This window comes from Rattus rattus, chromosome 7, assembly GCF_011064425.1.
Source record: "Rattus rattus isolate New Zealand chromosome 7, Rrattus_CSIRO_v1, whole genome shotgun sequence".
NCBI lineage: Eukaryota > Metazoa > Chordata > Mammalia > Rodentia > Muridae > Rattus > Rattus rattus.
In genome coordinates, this window is record NC_046160.1 from 65,583,065 (window position 1) to 65,606,392 (window position 23,328).

The window sequence follows — 23,328 nt, forward strand, 5'->3', positions numbered from 1 at the left end:
AAAGAATTTCTATAAACTCTTTAAAAATTAGCTGATATATCCTTCTTTCAAAATTTTTAAAAATATATTTTGAATTGAAATAGAATTACATTGCTTTCTGTCCTCTCTTTTCTCCCTCAGGTCCTTCTCAGCATCTGTCCTCCTCCGTTTGTGTGTGTGTGTGTGTGTGTGTGTACAAATAGGCATAAATGCAACTTGCTGAGAAAATGTGTCCACTGTTTAAGTTTTGTTGTAATTGGATTGTGCTATGATTTTGGTGGAGATTGATGTGGTTTGGCTTGTTGATTTTAATTCTGCTTTGTCATAAGAAAGAAAACATAATACAATTAAGACGAAACATGGTCACTGCGAGTGTTAGTTTCTCTTCTTCCTTATCATATTAGGGACAGTACCAGAGTGGTATTATGGCAAGTAGTAAGTGACGAATGTAAATTCTAAACCTTGTAATCATGGTGTCCCTTTTATTTTTGTGTATGTGTAACAGCCATATATGTTAGCCATTATATTCCTGTATATAAAATCTGTTCTTACCACAGCAAGTGTGAAGGCAAGTCCTGATTTGTTTATTGGACTGTGGTTCGTGAGTAAGGTCTGGTTTTCTTCTAGAAGATACAGTAGATGATGCATACCTACATTTTGAAGAAAACTTGAAAATCTATTGGTGGCTGGCTGTGGATGGAACTAAACTGAACCAGTCCCACAGCTCCCTGCACCCAAAGAGTGAAGAGAGCTAAACTCCCAGAAGTGCAGACAATCCTGAGATCTCAGATGAGACCACCACTTCTGCTTATATTCCTGGCCCAAGAGGAACCTGCATAGTGCCTTCTGGATACAGGAATATAGGAGCAGTCAGGGACAGGGACCTGCTGGTTTCTGCGCACTCCCAGACCTGACCTGAACTGAACCAGTCCCACAGCTCCCTGTACCCAAATCCCGTGGGAGAAAGAGCTGGACCCTCAGAAGTGTGGACAATCCTGAGAACTCAGAGGAGACAACTACTTTCTGCCCATGTTCCTGACCCAAGAGGAAATTGCCTAGTGCCGTCTGAGCCCTCTGGGCACAGGGACCTACGAGAAGTCAGGGGCAGGACCTTTCGGGTTTCTGCCTGCACCGAGAGCTGAAAGCCAGTCACCAGGAGTGCCTATACACCTGAAAACAGAGGCAAGACCAACTCTTCTGCACCAAGCAACCCGCCTGGAGGCTTCAGGTTACACAAACCCAGGAGCACCTCTCTCTTCCCAGGTCCCACTGAAAGAAAACAGATCTACAGGAATGCTGACACACAGGCCTACAGAAGGGTCAAGCTGCTGTGAGAGACAGCAAGACAAGCTAACACCAGAGACAACCTGATGGTGAGAGTCAAGTGTAGGAACCTAAGTAACAGAAACCAAGACTATTTGGCATTATCAGAGCTCAGTTCTACAACCAAAGCAAATACTGGATATCTAAACACACCGGAAAAGCCAGATTTGGATTTAAAAATCACATCTTATGATGATGATAGAGGACTTTAAGAAGGACATAAATAACTCCCTTAAAGAAATACAGGACAACACAAGTAAATAAGTGGAAGCCCTTAAAGAAGAAACACAAAAATCCCTTAAAGAATTATAGAAAAACACAACAAAACAGGAATTGAACAAAACCATCCAGGATTTTAAAATGGAAATAGAAACAATAAAGAAAGCACAAAGGGAGACAACCCTGGAGATAGAAAATCTAGGAAAGAGATCAGGAGTCATAGATGCAAGCATCACCAACAGAATACAAGAGATAGAAAAGAGAATCTCAGGGACAGAAGATACCATAGAAAACATCGGCACAACCATCAAAGATAATGTAAAACAAAAAAAGCTCCTAGCCCAAAACATCCAGGAAATTCAGGAAACAATGAGAAGATCAAACCTAAGGATAATAGGTATAGAAGAGAGTGAAGACTCCCAACCTAAAGGGGCAGTAAATATCTTCAACAAAATTATAGAAGAAAACTTCCCTAACCTAAAGAAAGAGATGCCCATAAAGATACAAGAAGCCTACAGAACTCCAAATAGATTAGACCAGAAAAGAAATTTCTCCCACTACATAATAGTCAAAACATCAAACGCTCAAAACAAAGAAAGAATATTAAAAGCAGTAAGGCAAAAAGGTCAAGTAACATATAAAGGCAGACCTATTAGAATTACACCAGACTTCTCACCAGAGACTATGAAAGTCAGAAGACTCTGGGCAGATGTTATACAGAGCCTAAGAGAACACAAATACCACCCCAGGTTACTATAACCAACAAAACTCTCATTTTTTTTTTTCCGGAGCTGAGGACCGAACCCAGGGCCTTTGCGCTTGCTAGGCAAGCACCACTGAGCTAAATCCCCAACCCCTAAAATGCTCAATTAACATAGATGGAGAAACCAAGATATTCCACGACAAAACCAAATTTACACAATATTTTTCCACAATTACAACCCTACAAAGGATAATAGATGGAAAACTTCAACATGAGGGAAACTACACCCTAGAAAAAGCAAGAAATTAATCTTGCAATGAAACCAAAAGAAGAGAGACACACAAACATAATTCCACCTCTAACAACAAAAATAACAGGGACCAACAATCACTATTCTTTAATATCTCTTAGCAGTAATGGACTCAATTCCCCAATAAAAAGACATAGACTAACAGACTGGATACGTAAAGAGGATCCAGCATTTTGCTGCATACAGGAAACCTACCTCAGAGACAAAGACAGACACTACCTCAGAGTAAAAGACTGGAAAACAACTTTCCAAGCAAATAGTCCAAAGAAACAAACTGGAGTAGCCATTCTAATTTAGAATAAAATCGACTTTTAACCAAAAGGTATCAAAAAAGATAAGGAAGGACACTTCATATTCATCAAAGGAAAAATCCACCAAGATGAACTCTCAATCCTAAATATCTATGCTCCAAATGCAAGGGCACTTACATTCATAAAAGAAACCTTACTACGGGATTGGGGATTTAGCTCAGTGGTAGAGTGCTTGCCTAGCAAGCGCAAGGCCCTGGGTTTGGTCCTCAGCTCCGGAAAAAAAAAAAAAAACCAAACCAAACCAAACCAAAACAAAACAAAAAACCAAAAACCCCCCAAACAAACAAACAAACAAACAAAAACCTTACTAAAGCTCAAATCACACATTGCACCCCGTATAATAATAGTAGATTTCAACACCCCACTCTCATCAATGGACAGATCATAGAAACAGAAACTAAGCAGAAACATAGAGAAACTAACAGATGTTATGAACCAAATGGATTTAACAGATATTTATAGAACATTTCATCCTAAAACAAAAGAATTTACCTTCTTCTCAGCACCTCCTGGTACCTTCTCCAAAATTAACCGTATAATTGGTCACAAAACAGGCCTCAACAGATACAAGAAGATTGAAATAATCCCATGCATGCTATCAGATCACCACGGACTAAGGCTGGTCTTCAATAACAACAAAAACTAGAAAGCCCACATATACATGGAAGTTGAACAACACTCTACTCAATGATAACTGTGGACAAGGAAGAAATAAAGAAATTAAAGACTTTTTAGAATTTAATGAAAATGAAGACAGAACATACCCAAACTCATGGGACACAATGATAGCAATGCTAAGAGGAAAACTCATATTTCTGAGTGCCTCCAAAAAGAAACTGGAGAGAGCATACATTATTAGCAGCTTGACAGCACACCTAAAAGCTCTAGAACAGAAAGAAGCAAATACACTGAAGAGGAGTAGAAGGCAGGAAATAATCAAACTCAGGGCTGAAATTATAGTAGAAACAAAAAGGACTATAGAAAGAATCAACAAAACTGGGAGCTGGTTCTTTGAGAAAATCAACAAGATAGATAAACCCTTAGCCAGTTAACCAGAGGGCACAGAGAGACAGTATCCAAATTAACAAAATCAGAAATGAAAAGGGAGACAAAACAACAGAATCTGAGGAAATTAAAAAAAAAATCATCAGATTCTCCTACAAAAGCCTATCTTCAACAAAACTGGAAAATCTGGAGGAAATGGACAATTTCCTAGACAGATACCAGGTACCAAAGTTAAATCAGGAACAGATAAACCATCTAAACAACCCCATAACTCCTAAAGAAATAGAAGCAGTTACTAAAAGTCTCCCAACCAAAAAGAGCCCAGGTCCAGATGTTTTTAGTGCAGAATTCTGTCAGACCTTCGTAGAAGACCTAATACCAATACTGTCCACACTATTCCACAAAATAGAAACAGAAGGAACACTGCCCAATTCCTTCTATGAAGCCACAATTACACTTATACCTAAACCACACAAAGACCCAACAAAGAGAACTTCAGACCAATTTCCCTTATGAATATCAACGTAAAAATACTCAATAAAATTCTCACAAACCGAATCCAAGAACACATCAAAACAATCATCCATCACGATCAAGTAGGCTATATCCCAGGGATGCAGGGATGGTTCAGTATACCGAAATCCATGAACATAATCCACTATATAAACAAATCCAAAGGGAAAAAAAAACTACATGATCATCTCATTAGATGCTGAGAAAGAATTTGACAAAGTTCAGCACCCCTCCATGATAAAAGTCCTGGAAAGATCAGGAATTCAAGGCCCAGGGACTAAGCCACTACCCCAAGACTATACATGGACTGACCCTGGGCTCCAACTGCTTAGGTAGCAATGAATAGCCTAGTAAGAGCACCAGTGGAAGGGGAAGCCCTTGGTCCTGCCAAGACTGAACCCACAGTGAATGTGATTGTTGGGGGGAGGGCGGTAATGGGGGGTAGGATGGGGAGGGGAACAACCATATAGAAGAGGAGGGGGAGGGGTTAGGGGGATGTTGGCCTGGAAATTGGGAAAGGGAATAACAATTGAAATGTAGATAAGAAATACCCAATTTAATAAAGATGGAGGGGGGGAAAAAGGAATTCAAGGCCCATACATCAACATAGTAAAAGCAATATACAGCAAACCAGTAGTCAACATCAAACTAAATGGAGAGAAACTTGAAGCAATCTCACTAAAATCAGGGACTAGACAAGGCTGCCCACTCTCTCCCTACCCATTAAATATAGAACTTAAGTCCTAGTCAGAGCAATCAGACAACAAAAGGAGATCAAAGGGATACAAATTGGAAAGGAAGAAGTCAAAATATCACTATTTACAGATGATATGATAGTGTACTTAAGTGACTGCAAAAGTTCCACCAGAGAACTCCTAAACCTGATAAACAACTTTGGCAGAGTGGCTGGGTATAAATTAACTCAAACAAATCAGTAGCCTTCCTCTACTCAAAGGATAAACAGGCTGAGAAAGACATTAGGGAAAGGACACCCTTCACAATAGTCCAAATAACATAAAATACCTTGGTGTGATTCTAACCCAAACAAGTGAAAAATCTGTGTGACAAGAGTTTCAAGACTCTGGAGAAAGAAATGGAAGAAGCTCTCAGAAGATGGAAAGACCCCCCCCCATGTTCATGGATTGACAGAGTTAATATAGTAAAAATGGCCATTTTGCCAAAAGCAATCTACAGATTCAATGCAATCCCCATCAAAATTCTAACTCAATTCTTCACAGAGTTAGAAAGAGCAATTGGCAAATTTATTTGGAATAACAAAAAACCTAGGATAGCGAAAACTATACTCAACAATAAAAGAATTTCTGGGGGAATCACCATCCCTAACCTCAAGCAGTATTACAGAGCAATAGTGATAAAAACTGTATGGTATTGGTACAGAGACGGGCAAGCCAACCATAAGAACAACAAAACCAACCAACCAGAGCTCCCAAGGGCTAAACCACCATCCAAAGAGTACACATGGACAGACCCATGGCTCCAGCTGCATATGCAGCAGAGGATGGCTTTGTTGGGCACCAATGGAAGGAGAAGCTCTGGTCCTGCCAAGGCTGGATACCCCAGTGTAGGGGAATGTTCAGTGCTGGGGTGGAGTGGACAGGAAGGGGTAGTGGTTGGGGAGGGGAGCACTCATATAATAAAGGGAAGGATGTGGGATAGGGACTTATGTCAGAGAAATGGGGAAAGGTAATAACATTTGAAAGGTAAATAAAAAACATTCAATAAAAAAAAGCAAAGATAATCTAGTGTGAAGAAATTGGTGTGCAGTTAGGGATATGACACTTGGTTATTATCAGTTAGACAAAAGCCAGCATTCCTCTGTAAATTTTAAAGCCTTTTCTTCCTCTATCAAAAGAGCTATTTCTCTTATCACTGGCAGAAGGGATAAATGGCCCTCTGTGGTACCTATTAACATAGCTAAGCTCCCACAGATTTGCAAGTGTCTCAGACCTTGCTGGCATCCTGACTCTTTTCATGCAGTCCCTCACCCTAGGGCTCCCCCCCCCCCCAATCCTCCTCACAACCCTGCTATTTTGGCTATGCTCTCTTGGCCCTTGGTCATCTTTTCCTCTCTTGTTCTCCCTACCCCGTGTCCTCTCTTTTCATGGCCAAGTACAGTCCGCTGGCCATGTTCAGTCTACTCCCTTCTCTGTTTGCTCTGGAGTCTTCCAGAACCTAGGGTGCTTCTCTCCTCATACCAATAATAAGATCCTTTCACTCATCCATGTCTTAGAGCGGCCATGTCCTCAGTTTGTTCAGTTATGCTTTGTTTTGCTAGAACATTAAGTTAAAAGGTGTTATTTTACTTTAAATCATTTTGATTGAAACCTAGCACTTCACTCACTCAAGTTACTGTAAAACCAACACTAATATAGATAAGAAAATGAAAAATAATCTTACATTTTAAAGTTGAGGCTTATTATTTTATACTAGTTTTTTAGCCTTGAAGTTGTCACAGAAGCAATCCTACAATGAGCTATCAGAGGAAGCTTAGCTATTTGAAATGTTTTTATTCATAATAAATTTAATTCTATTATAATTTGACTAAGTTTCCTTTTTGTTAAATGTAGCAGATTTCCACAGGAATATTCCCCCTTTTTATAGCTGCTACCTCAATTCATTAAAACTAATTTTTATATGTAATCATCCTATTAAAAGTAAACTATTCTTTTTGCTTTCTTATTTATTTTAAATTAGTCTGGGATTTCAGACAGACCTCAGTCTCTTCTCCTCACATCCTGGAGACCAAATCACATAAGGATAATAAATACTTTTCTTAGAATTGCAAATTGAGTCAGTGTAAGATTAGGAACTTAAATGTTAAATTTACCTTGTTTTGCATATTTATAGAACCAGATGATAAGGGTTGAAAAGTAATTGTGTGTCTGGAAACAGATATCATGGAAGATTTAGGATTCTTTCAGTTTCTTGAATTTCTTGTTGTAGAGGGATTATGAGTTACCTTGGTAGGACTTGGGGGTAGTGGGAGGAGAGATGTCAGGTATGGTGAGGTACAGAGACAGATGAAGTACAGGTACTATTGCCTACTCAGAGATGAAACAAACCCAGCAGAGATAGATTTGGAGGTAGAGGAAAAGTGTATTTAAAAGCAGCAAAGTTTGGTTTTCATTCATTGACTAAGTTGCTGATTAACTGGTACCTGGTAGAGACCCATAAGGATCTTCTGTCCTTCCCAGCCAGACAGCCATCAAAGAACACTGTAGTTAGCTGTTTCTGATTCCTCCAAAAAGCCTGCTTGCTTCGCTGTGGTTTGTATGTGCCGGTAGCCTTATTGCCCATCCCCCACCCCTTGCCAGACACACCACAGAATTCCTTACTTTCTATAGAAGAGTCTTATTTCCTTTTTTTTTTTTTTTTTTTCATTTTGTAATTCAAGGCCTTCCGGAAGTCAGTGTCCCATCATCTTGGTGTTTTGTTGGGCACTTACTAATCCTTCCAGTCTTGTTTGCAGCTTACTTGTTAGTCAGAAGTTATGCTTAGATCACAAAGGTCTTAGTTTTCTTGAGACTATACAGGAGACCTGAATGAGTGAGTCATTTATCTAAATCTAGTTTTAAAACAGTTGCAGGCAATTTATACTTCCTTTTGCTTAGGTTATGATTTTGGAATATTTTACGTTTTCTTTTTAACAGGCTTATTACTGTGTAGTCTTTTTTGAGTGTTGGGCCTGATGAATAATCTTAAGATGAATTTGGTTTTCTTGCAGTCTAAAGCGGTCGGCTTGTTGGATGTGGATGTGTATGGGCCTTCCATTCCAAAGATGATGAACCTGAAAGGAAGTCCAGAGTTATCACCAAGTAAGTACGGAAGAGATGAAGAGTGCCTACGTTCACTTTGCAGGCACCGTGTATGCTTTATATGTCGTGGAGAGGAGCAGTTCAGTGCCATTGACCAACTGTGTGGAATCCATTGGATCTTGTGACTTGGCCCCCTATATATACATACATACATACATACATACATACATACATACATACAGTAAGATCATAGTTGCCTTGAGGGATAATGTAAACACAGCATTTGGCACTATTCATGGCACTAGTATTAATAAAATATTAAGTATCTATTGTTTACATTAAGTATGTACATGTATGAGAATATTTGAGTAGAAACATATTTGTATTAAATGAACATTTTATTTTACAAACATGTTTTTGTTAGATTTTTTTCTTAAAGCATTTATGAACTCTCCACAACAATGGTTTGTTTCCCATAGTGTTACTGCCATTAGTATAGGGAGAAGTAGCTTTGAATAAATCGGTAGTGTATTCACTGTTCTTATTACATATTTTAAGTCTACCAAATATAAAGTCTTAAGTACAGGACATACAGTCATAAAAGTGGTAAAAACTGGCTATTAAAATGGTTTTATGTGAAAATGTTTTAAATAAAATTGATTACTAGCTGTGACAACATAAAATTGAAATTTTATAGGCCTATTTTCTATGGGTCTAACATAAATATATGTACTGATTTATTTATTAGATTATTTAGCTTATAGCATTATTTTTTATTGTAATTAAAAATTGGTTAAACATTGTTTGCTCATTAACATGGTTATGTATATGGTTTACTTTCAGACATCAACTATGCTAAAGGCTGGGTTATTCTTTGTGAGTGGTTGACCCAAAGGGTCTTAAATTGCAAGTAACCCCTTATGTAGTTTTTCCCTTATCTCATGAAAATACAGGGGAAAGGTTTCTGCTTTTGTTCCAGCACAGTTTGCAACATGTGCCATGAACAACGGTGAGTGTTAACCAAGGAAGAGTGGAAATGACTCCAGGCACGCAGAGTGTGAGTCTCTAAGGACAGCATGAAAACCGGCCCTCCGGCCCAGGTGTGACTGAGCACAGCTGTCCTTTCCCAGGGTCTGCTCAGGGTCTGCTAGTGAGAATGCGTGAGGGGACGTAAGTGCATAGAAACCTTGGGAAGCCTGAAAAACAAAACAACCCCAAGTGTTTGGTGCCAACAGGGTGATCTTGGTTCCCTAGGAAACAAACAGGATAACTTAGGTGTTCGGTCCCAAGTGTGAATTCTTAACAGTATGTTATTTTTTTGAGTCTTAGAAAAAGTTGCTACCATGGTACTAACAGGTCTCATTTTGACATTTCTGCACTTTGTCATGTTAATTTGCCTTGTTACTCTGTTACAGTGAACACAACACACATAATATTATCTAAATAGCAATACAGAGAGGGCTTGGGAGAGATTCTGGTGAATTGGCCTTCCTTTTCCTGGACCCAGCTGGGACCCTGGAGTCAGACAGCTTCAGTGTTGTCTCTTTTCTTCATATTTAAACGGGTGCAATAATGCGGTTTTCATCGACCTGCTCGTTAAAACCCCGTGGTAAAGTGAAGACTGTGCATTACTCCCATTCTCTTTATATTAGTTTTCTTACTGAGAGAATTCCACAGTTTGTGGAATTAGGACATTATAGAGTTGATTACCAAAAGAAGTGTTATATTTTATCTAGAATAGTGAATTCGCTAATTGATATAGAAAAGTAAATTCACTAATTGATGTAAAAACCCAAAGTTTACAATAGTTTTTGGTTTCTTTCTTTTTTTAAAAATTTTAATTGAAAGTAGATTCTGCTCTTATATAATACATATTGACCTAACTTTCCATCACCTCTCCCTCCTTCAGGTCCACTTCCTCTCCAGTTTCCTTTTCAGAAAAAGGCAGGCCTCCAAGAGACAATAGCAAAACAGGACAAAACAAGATACAGTAAGGCAAGGCAAGATAAGGCAACCTGATAGGAGGCCAAGAGCAGGCAAGAGAGTGAGAGAAATACCTGCTCCTACTGTTAGAAGTCCCTCACAAAAACAAAAGAAAACAAGTTAGCATCCATAAATATGCTCAGAAGACCTGGCACAGACTCCTGCGGCCTTGTGCTGGCCACTTCAGTCTCCAGGTGCCCATATGTACCCTGCTTAGTTGATTTGGTGTGCATGCTCTCCTGGTGTCTTCTGTCCCCTTCCTCTCTTCTGAGGGGTTCTCTGACTCCAAGAGAGGGCGCTTCTATTTAAACACTCTGCTCCCATTTGCTGCCAGAGGAAGTCTCTCTGATGACTACTGGACAAGGCACTGTTCTATGAGGATAGCATTATATCATTAGGAATCATGTTTGTCTGTCTGTCTGTCCATCTGTCCATCTGTCAATCTCTCCATCTGTCCTAGATGTTTTGTGTCAGGAGTCTTAGGTTTAGTATTTTCTTTGACTATTGTTTCTTCTATTGCTTCTTCAGTGCCTGAATTCTCTCTTCCATCTCTTGTATTCTGTTGGCAAAGCTTGCCTCTGTAGTTCCTGTTCACATTCCTAAAATTTTCATTTCCAGAATTCCCTCAGTTTGTGTTTTCTTTATTGCTTCTGTTTTCATTTTCAAGTCTTGAACAGTTTTATTTGTTTCCTCAACTGTTTTTTCTTGGCTTTCTTTAAGGGATATATTTATTTTCTCCATTTGTTTGTATTTTCCTGGCTTTCTTTGAGGGATTTATTCATTTCCTCCTATTGTTTGTTTGTGTTTTTTTTCTGGATTTCTTTAAGGGATTTGTCCCTAAACTATCTCAGAGGTGGTGTGATGTCTACTTAGCTTGTAAAAAGCATATGTACAAGAACATCAACAGGTTGACACTGTTTTGACAGCCCGTCAGAACAGTGGCTCGTTGCTGAAGCTTGTATTTGTGCCTGAATATAAAGCCTTGTTTTTTTTTTTTAAAAAGAACAAATGCCAATTGTTTTTCATTTCAATTTGTGAAGAAACACAGCACTCAAATGTCACGTTATAGTCCAGCCAAAGCATACTTTTTTTTTTTTTTTTTTTTTTTTGAGCTGAGGACCTAACCAGGGCCTTTGCGCTTGCTAGGCAAGCGCTCTACCACTGAGCTAAATCCCCAACCCCTAAAGCATACTCTTAAGCATAATTAGTTGAGTAGAACGTTTTTGGTTGAAGGAGCAAATAAATATTAAATTGTAGTTGCTATCATGAATATGTTGACAGGTTTCATGAATTCGTGTGTGTGTGTGTGTGTGTGTGTGTGTGTGTGTGTGTGTGTGCATGTAGAGGACATACACTGGCTGTCTTCCCTGATCACTTTTCAGCTTATTTTTTGAGGCAGGATTTTCTGCTGAGTCTGGGTTTCACCATTTCAGCCTCACAGGCTAGGCGGTAAGCTGCCCGGATCCTGCCTCTCTAACATTGTGGTTTCAGATCATGTGCCACCACACCTGGACTTTGCGTGATGCCAAGCAACTGAGCTCAGGTCCTTCTGTAGGAAGCACTTTACCACAGGCGCATCATCCCTGCCTTCTGTGTGATAAGCGTTCTAAAGTGCCATTTGTTGGTAGAGATCACTGCCCTCTTTCACATTTTGTGCTAATTCAATGCCAGAGTATCTGTGGATTTATTGCGCTTAGTTTTATCGAGGAGTGTCTTTTAATGTACTGAGCTAATGAAGTAAGAAAGTTTTAAGAGCTGCAGCAAGAGGTTACTAAGACGGAAATGTCAGATGATTTTATTGAGGATGTACAGTGCATATTAACGACTGAGTAAGGAGATCCACACTATTCTTTTGTATTGTTGTGAGATAGTAATTTTGCACCAGATATAGCTTTCTTCTGCTTTTTCAAGGAATGGATGTATATGTGGCTTATGAGAATTTGGAAAATCAAAATGAGAAAATAACTTTCTATAATAACACTTAGGATTTTGAGGAAGGGACAAAGAGTTCTTTTTTTCCTTTAGCTAATTTAATTGTGTAAAGGATGAGAATTAATTCTAGTTATTTCAATGGAGATTTTAGGGGTGTTGGTAAAACTGTTGCTATGTCTGTCCAAGTGTGACTCTGGTGGAGGACCCAGAACTTCTGACTTAGTTCGTGTTGATCATTGTCCTTTGGACTGGCCTTCACCTGATGACAAAGGTCTTCTGGTTATCTTTGGGGAAGATAATGGGTGTATTTCAGAATTTTTAAATTTTATTTTGCCTGCTCATCAAGGTCCTATTCTTTTTTTCTTTTGTCCTTGAACTCTTTGGTGAGGGGAAAGAATCTTAATGACAGTTTGCTCGTGCTTTAGACATTTTATCCCTGAAATATCTCAGAGGTGAGGTAGTTGGTCTTTGAAGAATTTCCTCACTGTAGGTTATCAAGCCTAAAGACATGTGTGCTTGTGTGTGTGTGTGTGTGTGTGTGTGTGTGTGTGTGTCTGCATATATATGTGATAGTTTATTGGAGACACTTGACCTACCTGTGTCATGTGTAACATGTTTTTCTTTGACATTCTGAAGCTGGGAATAACTAGTTAGTTACTTTTTAGGTTTTTATTGCTCTGCTGCACACTGCGTTAGCTGGGTCTCACAGCTGGTATAGTCATTGGGAAAGTACCTGTTTAAAATAGTGGTTCTCAAACAGTGGCGACACCAGCCACCCAAGAGCACTGGTGTCCTGCCTCTTGATGACTTTGCTCATTGCATCCAAGGCCTGCTTTAAAATGCATAGATTATTATAAGTACAATGTACTTGTCATGTGGCCTATCTGTTAAGGTTAAGTATACTTTACATTTCACATAAAAAACAAAAAAAAAAACAAAAAAACCAAGCAACCCTTATAATGAGTAATCTCCCTTTGAGCATTATGGTCTATGGAATGGGATATTTTTTAATATTTAGTAAACCATCTTCATTTGCTAGATCATATCAGTCTTGTCTAGGATCTTAGCTTTGAGCTCTCCTGGGCATCTCCATCTTGGTAAATGATGTATCCCTGCATGCTGAACTTCTGCAGAACAAAGCTTTCTCTGCATTTGCAGACCATTCGAGTTTGGGCTATGATTCTTTGCTAAGTCACAGATGCTTACATTGCCATGTTACAGTCGCTATCCATAGTCCCTGTATGGATTGCTTTCCTCACTGTTGCAGCTTAATAGAATCACAGTTCAGAGGAATGCAGTCCTCACAGTTAGGAAGACAAGATGGAAGAAAAGGCCTTTATCTTTTTCCCTTTTATTTCAGTGCAGGACCCCAGACTGTAGGATAGTGTGACCATATTTAGGCTGGGTCTTTCCTACTCAATTAAACCCTCACAGATATTGTGGGGTGTGCTATATTAATCTCATAGGTCTGTTCGTCTTTCTTTCATTTTTCTCTTTCTAAAAAAGATAAAATTTGAGACTGGGGTTGTCTTAGTTAGGATTTCATTGCTGATAAGAGACACCATGAGTAAAGGAAAGCATTTGATTGGTGCTGGCTTTGCAGTTTCAGAGGTTCAGTCCATTTTCGTCCTGACAGGAAGCAAGGCAGTGCAGGCAGATATGGTACTGGAAGAGCCAAGAGTTCTACATCTTGATGCAAATGAGGACTGTCTTCTGAAGACAGCCAGTAGGAGCCTTTCTTCTACGCTGGACAGAGCTTAAGCATAGGTGCCTCATAGTCCACCCCCATAGTGACACACATCCTCCAACAAGGCCATGCCTACTCAACATTGCCACACCCCCTAGTAGTGTTACTTCTTATGGACCCAGCATATTTAGACCACCACAGGGTGCTATCATGTCCAACAATGCCATTGGTGTATTTGTTGTTGTCTTGAGACAGATTCTCACCCTCTAGTTTTTGGATGGCTTGGAAGTTGATCTGTAGACCAGGCTGGGTTCAAACTGACTGAGATCAGCCTGACTGTGCCTCCAGAGTCCTTGGATTAAAGGCGTTCACTTGCCTCTTGTTTTAGGCACCATGGTGGCAACCAACTTTCCATAGGCTCTGAGCAACTGCACAAAGCTGTTGCTTCAAGCTTGAGCATTGCGTATGTCTCTTCTCGTCTATAGTGAGACCTCCTCTAAACAGCACAGTGCCTGGACCTGAGAAGATGTGGAATTCTTCCCAAATGCTGCTGCTCTAAGAGACTGTAAAAGACTTTGGGATGATTCCCCACATTTATTAAATGAATTATTTCAAGCAATTTTAAACCTCAAGGGAATATTTGTATGATTTTTAGAAATAGCTTAAAAGCTGCCTTGAAGAAGTTACACAGAATAAAATGGCTGGCTTGTACTGTTTCTTTTTTTCTTTTCAATTTGGTAACTTTGATTTTTTTTAAATGTATATTTGTTAATATTAAAGTCTAAAGCTGAATATTTAACTTCTTTTTAACTTCTTTAAGAATGGGACAGCCTAGTGGCTGTTTTTTTTTTGTTTGTTTGTTTGTTTTTTGTTTTTGTTTTTGTTTTTTTTTTGAGAGAGAGAGAGAGAGAGAGAGAGAGAGAGAGAGAGAGAGAAACATGGATGCATGTGTCTATGTGTGCACAATGTGGAAGCAAGGACAGACCTTGAATGTTTTTTCTGTCATTTTCTGCATTACTGATTGAAACTATCGCAGCTAGGCTGGTTGACAAGTGAGTTCTTAGGATCTGCTTACCCACCCTCCCAGATACTGGGGTTGTCAGCACTGCCCTCGTCTAGATTTTATGTGACTAGAAGCAATTCAAACTAAAGCCTCATGTTTGCACAGCAACTGTTTTTATTGGTTGAACTATCTCCCCATTTCCAGGGCTAGGTTTTAACTGATGGCCATTGATCTTTTTATAATTTGGTTTCTCATTTCAAACAAATAATTGTACAATCTGATAACAGATGTTTTGCATATAACCCATGAGTCTCAAGTAGCAAGAGTATTTTGTCAGGTTTGGGCAAGCATAGTAACTAACTGTTAGGCTATTGTAGTTCTAATGATCAGGAGGAACTGAGTCCAGATGGTTGTATTTGGATGCCTCAGTAGGTTCCATAGGCAGTGGAAAAACAATTATGTTTTTTATATAAATGAGTTTTCATATAAATGATCACCACACATTCTGTGACTAAAGAGGAGCACAGACACATATTTAAGCAAAACAGTGCCTGCTTAAGAAAATCTTGTCCCTTGCATCTTTACTATTGAAGGAGGTATTATTTTTGTTAGCAAACATTTACTGTCTTCTGAGTAGTTAATAGGCATGAGAAATAGTTGACTCCTGGCTATGAGGTCAAACTATGCTTGCTCTCCTCTCTAAGGTGTGTGTGGTGGAAACAATAGCATGGCACTTGGAGACCTAAATATGCTGTCTAGGTTAATATGGAATAAGGGAAACCTTTCATCTTCTAGTGTCTTCCCCAATTTCTTCAGTGAATGCGTGTGGGCCTTGACTTAAGGAAAAATACATTTAGACTTTGAATTTGAGTTACTTATTTGTGTGTGTATGTGTGGGCATATGTCCACAGAATGTCAACGACCTGTTCTCCAGGGTTGACATCTAATGAATCAAATTAGTTTGTAGTACCTAACTGATCACTTCTCAGCAGGTCTGCCTGTGAGTGCCTGGCAGTGATGAACACAGTGATGCAGGCTGTGCTGCGCCGTCATGACCCAAAGACTGCCTGCCATCCTTGCCTACTGTGCTTAGTATCCTCAGTGAGGAAGAAAGCTGGTCAAGCTCTGAGTACCGTGGCTTCCCTCCACACAGAGCTTAGTACACCTATGACAGCAGTCATGTCGGTTCCCAGGCTGTTAAAGGGGTCTTGGTGATCTCTGGACAATCAGTGACCTTTCTTGGATAACTGATGGTTCAGCCAAAAGTCAGAGGTCTCTCTCTGGTTTAGTAATCGTTAGGGGTGTGCAGTCCTGTGGAATAAGTTACTGATTGTTTTACTGAATCCCATGGAGGTGAGGGCCTTATGAGCAGAGCAGTTCTATCGGAGTCCAGAAGCATTAAGATACACTGTGGAAGTTCTGTAGGCATCCCGTTGGGTCGTCTCTCCTTCTTACTAGTGCTGTTGTCTGAAACCCTCTAAGCACATTTCCAAAGCTGTTATAGCTGAACACGAGTGTAATAAAGCTGTTGTCATGTTGGGATAAAGATGGGAATTGTCCCTAAGCTGCCTCCTGTTGGTCAATACACTTAGATGTCACTGCGATGAACTGCATGCTAGCACATCCAGGTAATACGTAAGAAGTCAGAGGAGGGAAGGATGGAGGACTGGGAGGTAAGAACGGTTCCATGAAGATCATAGCCTCAAGCAAGACTTTAAGAGAATGAGGAAATGGGCCTGTGATTTTTACCGCTATGATAGGGTCCTGTGGTAGGAAGATCTTGGACTTCAGAATTAGACTGATTCAGTCCCTAGCTGTGATGATGCAATTTAAGAGCATCTGTGAACTGAGAAGCAGTCTGCTTCTTTCTATGAATTCTTTCACCTCTTCTTACTCCTATTGATTATTTCTGTTCCCTTCTCTCAACGTCTAAATTCCTTATCCCTAAGAAGTTGTCCAGCAGTTAACCATTGTGAGATAATTAATCTATACATTGCAGTCACACTTTTGCATATTCAGTAGAAGCAGCCTTGCAGTCCTGGAATTTTATATTTATCTCCCCGTTTTGTATTTAGCTACTTTTACCCTCACATAAATGTAGACTGTTTCTCAGCATTACTTACAAAGAGACATCTTCTACCTTTTACGGTTAGCCAGCAATCGTCCTTGGAAGTCAGACCTATAGCATCTAACTGCTGATTATTACTTTCCAACAGTTATAGCAATAAACTAGAATCTGGTTTCTCTGTTGCATCTTTGCTATCAACAAAATGATTGTGATGTTGTAGCATTGAACCAGTGAAGAAGGTAGGGGAGTTTGAGTATTGGGGAGAGGATCTCATGCCTTGCTGTCTAGAAAGCTTGTACCTGGCTGCAAAAGGTAGACCTCCATATATGTTTTCCCATTCTGTTGCTATAAGAACTACCTATTCTAATTTTGTTTTCTCTGATAACCTGATATTTGTACACCATGATCTTGGCTTTAATTTTTTCCCCACTGAGCATCTTCAGCTCTTCAAAGAATGCCACCAGTTGAAAGCAGCAGTTAAAAGTCGTGTTGGCAGGGTGCTTAAAAAAATTGAAAGGATGTGTGCTGTATGGAGTTGCAATAAATACATGGATTTGAAAATTCCTAACGCTATCATTGGGAACTTTCAGGCAGGATGCTCTCAAAATAAACACCTTTGTTCTGCAGCTCTGTCTTGATTTTCTGACCAATAATCCAGATTCCTAAAGCATATCTTGATACTACTCTTAGAGATAAAGTCAATAAATACATTAGTTTTAATATCTGTCTTAATAATCATTGTGAAACTACACATCTCTTATTAAAGATGCTTGAAGCCTTTAAAAGAACCTGCCTCCTCTTGCTTTCTCTCTCCCTCCTCTTCTCTCTCTGCATATGTGCTTTCTCTCTTTCTCTTCCCCCACCTCTCCCCTTTCTCCCTCCCCATGGTGACTTTCCTGGCCTTGATTCTTGGTGAGAGCAGTCTCCCAATAAAACTGCATTTATTTAAAACAATAACAACAACAAAGGGAACTTACATGGAGAATCTGTTAGCTTTTGTCTGTCTTTCAGACAGGATCTCAGTCCGGCTGACCTCAGACTAGCTGTGTAAGTGAGACTAAGCTTTTAGTGATCCTAATAGGGTCTCACACAAGTGTGCAGTGCTGAGCACTGACCTCAGGGCCTCTCAGTGTTAGGCAAGCTCTTTACCACTGAGCTACAGGCCTTAGCCCTGCTTTAGTAATTTTAATTTGAAACATTTAATCAAATTAGAAATATATATGAATGAGATGACATTTTGTTGCAGATGAAAGAAAATTTAAAATCACAGTAGTAAAAACAAGAAACTAATTTCTCTTCCACGTGAGAGGTTGGCAGCCACCAGTATTGATGTAACATTTCTATTACACGAAGGCACTGGGGGGGGCCTAAATCTCTTCTACTTCACCACCTTATTATTCTTAGAGGCTTTTAATATGAAAAATGTAGAATAATTTGCTCAAGCTCCCCAGCTATGGTAGAACATTTAAGGTAAGCTGACATTAAGATAATTGGATTTATTCCATTTATTAGCTTACTAGATTTACATGTTATATACATTTTGGTTGTTAAGATTTACAAGGCATCCATGTGACACAGTTGAGATGCTTTAGAGAATTAGTTTACTTGGTTTGTAAATGTAGGTTTAAGTAACTTAATTTAATTAGTTTATAATTGAAGATAAATTTTTAGGGTAATTTAATCTGTAACAAATTGAATATGAATAAAATATACAAGTAATTTTTTATTTCAATATGTATTAACTATACCAATAACAAGATTTACACAGCAAACTAAAGGCTTTTAAATAGTTTAAAAACATGCAACTTTAGATATTAAATATAAGGAACTATAGTATAATGGTTAATTGTCAAGTTGACACAATCTAGAATCACCTAGAAAGAGTCTTCAATGAGTGATTGTCTGGATTGGGATGTCATTGTGGGCATGTCTGTGGGTGATGGCCTCCATAATTAAGGAGGAAGACCCACCCATTTTGGGAAGCACCATGCCTGAGTGTGGGTCCTGGACTGTAGAAAGTGTAGAGAGGTGCTAAGCACAAATAAGCCCACAGGCACTTGTGATTCTGGTGTACTATGGCTGACTAGCTCCTTCAAGGCCCTGCCTTGACTCCTGTGCCGTGAAAAATTGTGACCTGAAATTATGGGCTAAAATGATTAAGCAATTTTGTTGGGGTATTTTATCACAACACCAGAAATGAAACTACAACTTATATATAATAATTTTGGCATAAAAAAATTTACCAAGTTAACATTAAAGAGATAAGCCTGAGGATGTAATATGCACAAATGTAATTAGGCCTTCTGAAATAAAAACAACAACAACAACAAAAAAAACCCCAAACCAAACAACAACAACAACAACAACCCCTAAACATACATACACACATACATACACACACACACACACACACACACACACACACACACACACACACACACACAGAGATTTCTGTTAAGGAGGAGCAGGTGATATTTTTTAGTCTGAATAATAGTTACTATTATGCTTCGATAAATCGCCGTTTTGCTCTTAGGAGACTGAAACTTAACATTCACTCCTTCATGGATGATTATGTGCTCAGAAATATTAGCCATATTCCGAGGGAGTCATCAGGCATGAGTGAGTCAGTATCTTCATAATTCTGAGTGACTATTTATATGTAGAGATGCAAACTAACTTAGCATTCTTTGGGAGTGGTTTTCATTGAAAAACATTTTTAGATTTAATGGGCATTGACTACTTCTTAGCAATCTAAATATTATTAAAACACTTGTGTTTTAAGACTTTTGCAATATTGACATTGTTCCAGATATTTGAATGTTTAAGAGTCAAACTATGTCTTACACTTTAACTTAGGTTTAAAAGCATGAGACTATCTATCTTACAATCCTCTTAACTGATGGGTCATAGAATATGTTTGCAAATCATGTATATGACAAAGGGTTAAAACATGTAAGAATTCGGTAGCAAGGAAATAAGTAATCTGGAAAGTGGGCAGAAGATTTGAAGAGACATTTCTTAAACAAGATAAACAAATGGCCCCTCCAGTATATGAAGAAACATAAAATGCCACTTATGAGCAGGGAGAAATGCAAATTAAAGCTACAATGTACTGTCACCTCACACCTGGTAGAATTGTGATTTTTACAATGATAGACAGTAGTGTACACTGGTAGGCAGATACTAAAGAAGATGAGGCAGGGGAACCAAGTTCTGAGCCAGCCTGGGCTACATGACATTTGAAAAAAAAAAACACAAACAAAAAAGATGAATCATAGTGTGGATGTAGCAAAAGGGAACCCATGCTATACTGTTGGTGGAACTGTAGAGTGATAATGGAAAACTGCATGAAGGCTACAAAAATGAGAAACATAGTAGAAACATGTTTACATATAATGTTCTATATTGTAGAAACAGGTTTAGGTATAAATCCAAAGGAAATTACATCTGTATGTTGATGAGTTCTGCCCTTCTATGTTTGTTATAGCATTATTTAAGAAAATTGAGATGTAGAGAAAAAGTTAGTCATTAGATGAATTGATACACAAAATGTAATTATGTTTATAATGGAATACTACTCAGCCACAGAATCATAGCCTTCCATTTTCAGCCACCTGAAGAAACCTAGAAGATACTGTGCTTAGTGAAGTAAGCCAGGACCCGAGGTGATAAGAACTGTAGTAGTGTGTCATTTCACGTGTACCAAGTCACTAAGAACAAGACTCATGGACTGAGAAAGTACAGTTCTTGTTACTAGGGATTGGGGATGGGTGGCGGCGGCATGTGGAGGTGTCATGTTCAGAAGTGCAGTTTTAATCCGATAGGGACAGATAGTGAGCTCAGGAGATCCCTCGTGCAGTGCAGTGACTGCAGTTAGAGATGAGTTATTGCTTCCAAGTACTTGGAGTAGCTCTATATGTTCTCATCACAGAGAATAAGCATGTGAGGCAGTAGCTATGTTAGTTGATTAGATAATCTCACAGAATATATGTATCTCAGTATATTACTTTGTATATCACTAGTAGATATTCTTTTGCTTATTTGAAAAACAGAACAAAAAGGTAAAATTGCCTTTTCTTTAGACAAATGTTGCTTTTTTCCTCTTCATCAATAATATATCCAATATTATTAAATTTGCAAAATTATCAAGCTTTTAGGTTACCTCAAAAATCATGATGTTTTCTTTTATTCCAGAGGTATCTAGGACTAGACCAGGTCAGAGCTGTTTTTCTGTTTGCTGGTTTTGGCTGTAGCTCTTATCTATAATGGTTTTGTGGTTAGTGTTAGCATTTATCTCTACCTAGACTGTAGTTTTCCTGAGGAGATCTTGGGTCTGGCTGTTTTTGCCCTCTGTCCCTGGCTTTGTTATCCTTGGCGTAAGTAGGCATTCAATAAATATGCCAACGAGTAAAGGGAAACCATTCTCTTATATGGTGAGTATTCATTGAGCTTCTAAAGTATAATTTTCAAAATAAAAATAATGGACAAGTGTTTTGTGTAGGGATCTAGCTATTGGATCCATCTTTGGATGATCTAATCTGCCACAGAGGAGACTGTGTAAAGCAGGCAGGCGTTCTGATGCTTCCATGCTGCTTTGAACCTGAAGTCGCCGTGCTCCAGTCTTCCCGAGTCTTACTCCTCTGGGCACATTTCAGTTTGTTGTGTGTCACCGTGTTGGTGACCCTGTGCTTATTTGTCTCTGAACCTTGACTTTTTATCTACTACTGCTGCCATATGGGCCATGCCAACTCTCAAACCTCTAGTTTAGCCAGAAGGCAGTGGAATGAGGCTTCTAGTGTCTGTATTAAACGTTTGTGGCACGGATTGCCTCAGTATTTATTAGTAATGTGTTATCTTTATAGGCTTCATTATAACATGTTTATTTCCATTCTGCAGCTGTACCTGTACATCACTTTTAGTATGTAATATTATAATAATTCTCAGCAGTTTTAAAATATTTTTTTATTTTTATGCTTTGTGTCTGCTCCTTTTCTTTCAGATTTGGTGGCATTTATATCATTGTTGTAACCACATGTTCTGTAGGCCACACGAAGGCCAACATCATGTCATTGGTTCTGTATCTGTTATACTCTATTTAAGTCCTCAGTTGTCTTTCTGTTCTGGCAGTCGTCTTGCAGTCAGGCTTGTGTTGCCATACACACCAGTGAGTACTCAGTCAGCAGACTTGGTTAGGACTAACTTCCCATCCCACTGTGTCCTACACCGCTCTGTATCTCTCTCTCCTGGTGGTTGTGTCCTCGAGACTTTCAAATTCCCTTCAGCCCATGGCTCCCAGCTCCCACTGAAGTGGAATTGTGGTGGTTGGATTAAGAAAAGCCTCTATAGGCTCATATATTTGAATGCGTCATCATCAGGGAGTGGTCGGAGGTGTGGCCTAGTTGGAGGAAGCATGTAACCAGGGCTGTGGGGTTTCAGAAGCCCAAGCCAGTCCCAGTGTCTCCTTTCCTGCCCCCTGCAGATCTGGATGCAGAACTGTCAGCTACTTCTCCAGCACCGTGTCTGCCTCTGAGCCACCACTCCCCACTATACTGGTAATGGACTAAACCTCTAAAACTGTAAGCCAGCCCCAGTTAAATGATTTCTTTTATAAGAGTTGCAATGGTCATGGTGTTTCTTCACAGTAATAAGACAACTGAAGAAGGGGTTGGGGATTTAGCTCAGTGGTAGAGCACTTGCCTAACAAGCGCAAGGCCCTGGGTTCAGTCCCCAGCTCCGGAAAAAAAAAAAAGGAAAAAAAAAAAAAAAAAAAGACAACTGAAGAAGACAGGAATTTTAAGAAATACTAGTTTAGGGTCCTCAAGATGATACGAGTGCTTTCTATTCAAGTGTGGAAAGTTGAATTTAATCCCTGAAATCTACATAAAGGTAGAAGGAGAGAATGGACTCTACACAGTTGTCCTTTAATATCTGCACTGTATTATGGCTTGTGCTTGCCCACCCACTATATCAGCCCCTTGATAGAATAAATAAAAATAATTGGTACGGGGGTTGGGGGAGCTTTTTGAGACAGGGTCTTTTGTATGTAGCCCTGGCTGTCCTGAAACTCACTCTGTAGACCAGGCTGGTCTCAAATTCACAGAGATCCACCTGCCTCTGGCTCCAAGTGCTAGGATTAGAGACAGTGTCTTAGAGTTTTTGTTGTTGTGAAGGGTAGTGACCATGACAGCTTTTATAAAGAGAAACATTTAATTGGGGCTGTCTTATAGTTTCAGCGGTTTAGTCCATTATCATCGTGGCAGGAAGCATGGTATTGTATAGGCAGACATGATGCTGTAGAGCTGGGAGTTCTCCATCTGGAGCAGAAGGAAGTGAATGTCATACTGGGCATGGCCTGAGCATCTGAGACCTCAGAGTCAACTCCCCAGTGGCACACTTCCTCCAACAAAGCCACATTTCTTAAGGGTGCCGCTCCCTATGGGCCTATGGGTGTCATTTTTATTCAAACCACAACATTCTACTTCCTGGACCCCATAGGGCTGTAGATATATCATAATG

The 23,328-nt window shown here is 39.3% G+C and overlaps 1 protein-coding gene across 1 annotated transcript in view; it reads left to right on the plus strand.

The window, feature by feature from the left end:
• Nubpl (nucleotide binding protein like) overlaps positions 1 to 23,328 on the plus strand; it is a 212,567-nt gene that overhangs the window by 46,203 nt on the left and 143,036 nt on the right. Inside the window, exon 4 of the mRNA XM_032907722.1 lies at positions 8,109 to 8,199. Coding sequence (XP_032763613.1) covers positions 8,109 to 8,199 — 91 coding nt within the window. The remainder of the gene's footprint in view (positions 1 to 8,108; positions 8,200 to 23,328) is intronic.